The 6,000-nt window shown below is 37.3% G+C and overlaps 1 protein-coding gene across 1 annotated transcript in view; it reads right to left on the bottom strand.

The window, feature by feature from the left end:
* Positions 1–1,755: 1,755 nt before the first annotated feature.
* MED23 (mediator complex subunit 23) overlaps positions 1,756–6,000 on the bottom strand; it is a 37,186-nt gene continuing 32,941 nt past the window's right edge. The window contains exons 22-24 of the mRNA XM_048505492.1: positions 5,079–5,249; positions 3,914–4,130; positions 1,756–2,060 (exon numbers count right to left, since the gene is read on the bottom strand). Coding sequence (XP_048361449.1) covers positions 1,756–2,060; positions 3,914–4,130; positions 5,079–5,249 — 693 coding nt within the window. The remainder of the gene's footprint in view (positions 2,061–3,913; positions 4,131–5,078; positions 5,250–6,000) is intronic.

Here is a 6,000-nt window from a genome sequence, read left to right as displayed (position 1 = left end):
GACTTTAGATGGTAGTGTAAGGTAAAATGTAAGCACTTTCCCTTAGCCCTGTAACTTCCTCCAGAAGGTATAAGGAGTCCATTATTTAATCTTAAGATAAACCCTTTTCAAGGCACACAAATAAATATAGTGATAGAGTCAAACAAAACAGATTTAAGATTTATTTAACACAGAGGGGATGGGAATGGGAGATAACTTGAATGGAAGGAAAGGATAAAGCACGAGAAATGTATGCAAGAGCTTTAAAAGTCAGTTTTAGCAGTAGGCACAGGCTTATTAGGTTTCAGTTATAATTGCTGAGATGTTATTCAGATGTTTCTTAGATAGTCTAGTTTCTTAAGATGGTACTGGCTGATTGATAGTATACTCAGGGTCTAACACAGGCTGGTACTTCATCTCAGTACCCTCACTCCATCTCACTCTGTTAGAAACCCCAAAACTTAAACATATAACTCTCTTGAGGAAAATAAAGCAAAACCCCATACAGCAGACTACTGAACCCAGGAATTCTTCCCTCTCAGAAGATCTATTCCTCCCTAGTTATATATGTTTGAGCCCCTCAATAACCCTCCATCAGTTCTACCAGTCTGGGTATTATATTGCTTTTACACAACACAGGCTGACACCAGTAGAACAAGTCAGATTCTCACACACTCTGAACTACTACTTAGAGATGATATATTAAGCATGGCTGAAGCAAAGATATTTATTCAAAAAGATGCAAAATCCAAAAGCAAACTTAATTTTTTCTTCACAGAGGGATATCCTCGTCCCTCTCTGTGTCATCAAGTTTCTAACCAGAGGGCAAGATTGTACAACTAATCAGGTGGCTTCTATGTTTCTGAGGCTCTTATTTCTCACTCTGAAATATAAACAACGAACTTTGACCTTCTGTCAATCTAACTTACTTCATGCATTACTATTGTTAGGATAGAGTGAAGGAGTGGAGAATGAGGCTGCAAATGTTCTTGGGGAGAAAAGTGGAATATAAATAAATATTTTAAAGAACCCTTTTAAAAATCCATGTTATCACTTCCTTGACTTACAATGTTCAAGATATGCATTGACGACTGTGATAAGATGAGAGTGTGTGAATGAAGGAGAAATAAGTACAAGGTCAAGCTGCCTTAGCAGGATTGGGCATCACACGAACTGTAGAATTGTTTCACTGCTTTTTAAAATGCTTTTACTGCTTACGAATCACTGGGTCTTTATGTTTAGCACATGCAGCTGGACCTAAAGGAATACTTAGTAGTAATTGTAAAATGGTTCCATAGAATGTGTAGAGAAGTCTCTCCAAAGCTCTGCCTTCAACAGGAAAGTTTTACATTTAGATTCAGCACATTGTTACATTTTGTTATTGTCACATAGCAATGATCAGACCAGTAGCTCATAAAACAAACCAAAAAAACCCCAAAACTGTACAGGCTGGACAACGAAAATGAGGATTGATTTGTTTTCAAATATGCCAATAAACAGGATTAATTAAAAAACACCAATTGAGAAGTGAAAATAGAACACAAAAAAGCTTCCTACAACTTGTTGAAATCAATGATAAATCACGTAAAATTCCTACCATTTTAAAATATTACCAAAAAAGCTGCATACAGGAAAATAGCCATTGGCATTATGTACTATTTGTGTGATTCCAAGCAATAGTGTGAGAAAAAGACAGAGAAATCTAATGTATATAAATAAGATGGTATTGGACTGACATGAAACAATTTAGCCCAACCACAGACTTAACTAACGGCATTATAAAACAGAGCTCAGGGCTTGTCGGGGCACTGTGCCCCCCCCCCCCCCCCCCCCAAAAAGGATATTATCTACCAGCCTTGCAATCAGTTTGCAGTAATAATTGTCGTCAGGGATCCATGGATTATCTTCTCGTGAATTCATAGCGCATTTGAGGTAAATGTCACTCAAACACCATCCTAGTGGCCGATTATCCTTCAGGGAACCAATGATGGCATGGACCAGCTTTCGTTTGAGGTGTGGACGGTCCCAGAGTTGTCCTTCATAATAGTGAAGAGTATTGTACAGGTAGGTTACTGGACGATCTGCAAGGAAAGAATGGGGGTATTCACAAATTCAAAGCCAGTGTGCACTATAAAAATGAAACAATCCAAATGCCAGGTCAAGTGATGTTCAGTTTGTCAATCTATAAATTATGTAAGTCAATCAAATTATTATGATTACATTTTGTACAATAGCTTATTCTACAAGTTTTACCATTTTATATTTGGTAGCAATGGAAAGAGGAAATATTATATATTGAAGTTTCCCCAATTACTGAAATCTTATATATAATTTCAGCGATTTCATTTTACATTGTCCATGAGATATCTCTTTGAAACCACAAAAACTAGAAATCTTAAGTTTTTTTTAAAAAAATGATCTCAGGAAGCTGGATTTTTTTGACCAATACTACATGCTATATTTTTTGTTAACACTCCTGGTACTGTGATATAAATATAGTCCTACTCTTTAGTATTAACACAAGTTCAGAAGCTGGAGTTCCTTTGAAGATAAAAACAGTTAAAATGTTTTATTTAACAAATAAAATACAAATAATCTAGTACAGAAGCTCAACTGAAAAAATAATTCTGATTTCATCAATAAGGATTCCATCATAGTTTGGCATATTATCTCTAGAATTTAGAATCAATGAAAGTCTGTATGCCTATGGAATAAACACAACATTATTATACCTCAATATATAGACCTGCTTTTAATATTTCAAAGAAAACAACTGTGATATTTCTAACCCAAATCCTTACAATATTAACTTTCGTTTTCCAGAGGGTTTTGGAATTGGAAGCCTAGTGGAGTGGTGACCAAGCCTGGCCATCCAGTATGTTGGCCAACCATTCTGCAAATGCTTTACAGGATAACAAATTAAAAAGCATCATTGGAAATAAACTGCTTGCTATAATGTTAAATGGTTGTCTTCAGGAGTGTTAAAATCATATTTTGAGATAAACTTGAAATAATTTGAGTTAAATCTTCATGTGGTAATGCCTTTCTATAACAATCTATAGCCACAACTGTTAACACCAAAAAATGAAATTTGATAGTACTACAAAGGAAGCAAAGAGGTCCTTTTGCAACTAAATGATGTACCAAAAACATGGCCAATGTATGCTAGAATTTGAGTCATTTGATCACACTATTTGGAATGATTTGTCAACCATGGAGTACTACTTTCTTAATCCTTATTCTAAAGAAAGAGAGATGGAGGGAGGGTTCTGCATGTTTGCTAGTGTTCTGCTCAGCATGCTAAAGATGCTATTCAGGTACTTCTTCAGTGCTCAGCTATGAATCTCTATGGCCTCTCCTCAGACCTGAACATCTTTGCTTGAAAGGATGTGCGAGGATACATTCTAAAAACTGCCATCCTGGGGGCATCTAACCTTAAGTGCCTGATCAAAACATCATCAAAAACTTCATGGCAGAGATGAGGCTCCTGCATGAGTGGGCTTCCCTGTTCACAATATGAAAAAACTTCCCCTTGTGCAATTCAGATCTTCAGAGCTACCATGCCTTTGAAATAAAGAGTGTACCTGCTCCCATACCTGTGAAGATAGATGAAGCTGTCACAGAATCTTCACAGGTATTAGTAACGAAGACTCCCTGCTACTATGAGCAAACATGCATCCATGGAGCTCAGAATGGTGTTTTTTAAAATGTGTGTTCACATATCCTTTCAACAGGCCCAGGCCTTCTCAGGAGTAGTTCCCCAATGATGAGTGTGACAAAGCCATATCCAGTCACTTCTACATTAGACGGGTGAGGCAAGCAAAATTAGGACTTTAGGAATACAAAGCCTGACTGGTGGAACTTTTTTAAAATTGCCAACTTGTTCTGTGGAAGAATTCAAGCAAGAGAGACTGACATGCTATATGGAACTCACCATGGAATTTGTATAAGCCTCCTAGATGATCCAGTAGAGTCTCCAGCGACTTGGACACTGGAAGCAGTTCTAAAAATCTGTGAATCACAATGTCAAACACTGGTAGGAAGCGGAGGCACACATTCCCAAAGTATATTGGCAAGTATTGGGGCTGGATCTGAACAGGAGGATTAACTTGCTCGGCTAAGCCTTCAAAATACAGCTTTTCTGGGTACTTCTGCAGGGAAAAGTTCGAACAATATTAACTTATCTGTCCAATTTTCATAATGCTTCAAAGGTAATGTATTATTTTATTCAGAATCCTCCCCCCAACAGAAAAATACAAAGCAACCCTATACACTTTTCCAAGACCATTGACTTAAATTGACTTATTTATTTGTATTTTAGAGTTATTAGCCGCCCTCCCCTGAAGGGCTCAGGGCAGCGTACAACAATAAAAGCACAGTAACCACTAATATAACATTAAAACCAACAACAGCACATTCTAGTAAACTAATATATAAATATCTCAGTTTTTTTAGAAGAGTGTAGCTTTGTTTAGGTATATACTGACAGTGCCCTTGCTTTACATTCATGTTTAATTCAAACCTCTGGCAGTAACTGTACTTCAAACCTACATATGGTATTTACAGAAATACCATCAGTAACACAGGCTACAAATCATGCATAAACTTAGGCTCTGGAGCAAAGGTAATATTTAATTTTTAATCTCTGGTATTCAGTAAGATTGAATCTACCCTGCAATTTGGATTTACTACAAGCTTACACATGCACAATAGTCCTTTCTGAAGCAGTATGAGCTACCAGGAAGTGGCTAAGTGATTCAACTCCTAACCAATTTCACTTTACACATGCCATTTCCAAATCCTGACCTATTCTGAGTGCCAACACAGCTGCTTCATTTCCCCATATTACCTGTGATTGGGGCATAACTGATTTTCACTGAGCATCAAGCTTTCCCACTTTCACAAAACACAAGTTCAGTTTCTACTGAAATTCTACGAGCTACAGTATCTTCTCTATACATTTGACATTAATAAGTCACCATACATATCAGTATACATATACAAAACAAGTTCTGCTGTCATGCAAAAAAGAATAAAGGTTGCCACTATATTCGCAATTTAAATATTCTTTAACAAACATCTATTACTACTCAGTTTACCTTGTGGTATGTCATGTGTTTAGTATGCCAGTCATTCTGCAGCCAATGCTCTGGGGAGTTCTCCTTCACAAAATCACTTACTCTGTTTCTGAAATCATTAGGTTTAAGTAAAAGCAACTGGATGATAAAGTAGCACACCTGAGCTTCATTTCCTTCATGACTGCGCATAGCCTGTAATGAAACACATATAGTACTGCAAAATGAAACAGGGCAAAGTCTTCTGTTACACTACTGCAGTTAAGCTTTTCTTCTTGTTATATTGAAAGATAATCTGGGATCTACTTAAGAAAAATAGGAATCTAAAAGTTGCCACAGCTCCAGCAACTGACAAGTCTGCAGTAAGTAACTTCTGCAGTAAGAAACCTAGCAATAATGGATAATTTCCCTTTAATAGCATATATCTGAGGCAGCACTTGGCCTCAAAGTGAAGAGTCAAACAGCTGAATGACAGAGCCAAATAGAGAAAGCAGAGTTGCAAATATGGAGGAATGTTCCCTGGAACTGGTGACCCTCCCTCAACCCAGAGGGTTTAAAACCCAGAAAAGCAAGTGCTTTCAAGTTCAGATACTATAAATTCTAATACAAAATCACTATCTTGCACCACTAAACTGTGAGATCTCAGTGGCAACATCACTGGACATGGTTTGGAGCAGATATGCAATAAAGATTATTCCTTCTCCAACACCCATCCCCCAAGCTGTCTGGTGATGACTAGCGGAGTGGTGCTTGGGGTACAAACAAGGTGATTTAGTAGTGGGCATGGAAAAGAAAGCCCGTCCGGCATGTTTCTGCTCCAAGCACCCACATCTCTCAGTTATCCACTGATGAGGAAGCTTGGAATAGAAAGAACATCATACATATTTTGGTTATCAGCTCCAGCAGAATTTTGTATGTTACATTCAAACATTTTGTAAAATACACA

This window comes from Sphaerodactylus townsendi, linkage group LG01 (genome assembly GCF_021028975.2).
Source record: "Sphaerodactylus townsendi isolate TG3544 linkage group LG01, MPM_Stown_v2.3, whole genome shotgun sequence".
NCBI lineage: Eukaryota > Metazoa > Chordata > Lepidosauria > Squamata > Sphaerodactylidae > Sphaerodactylus > Sphaerodactylus townsendi.
This window is presented reverse-complemented; position numbering and strand designations above follow the sequence as displayed.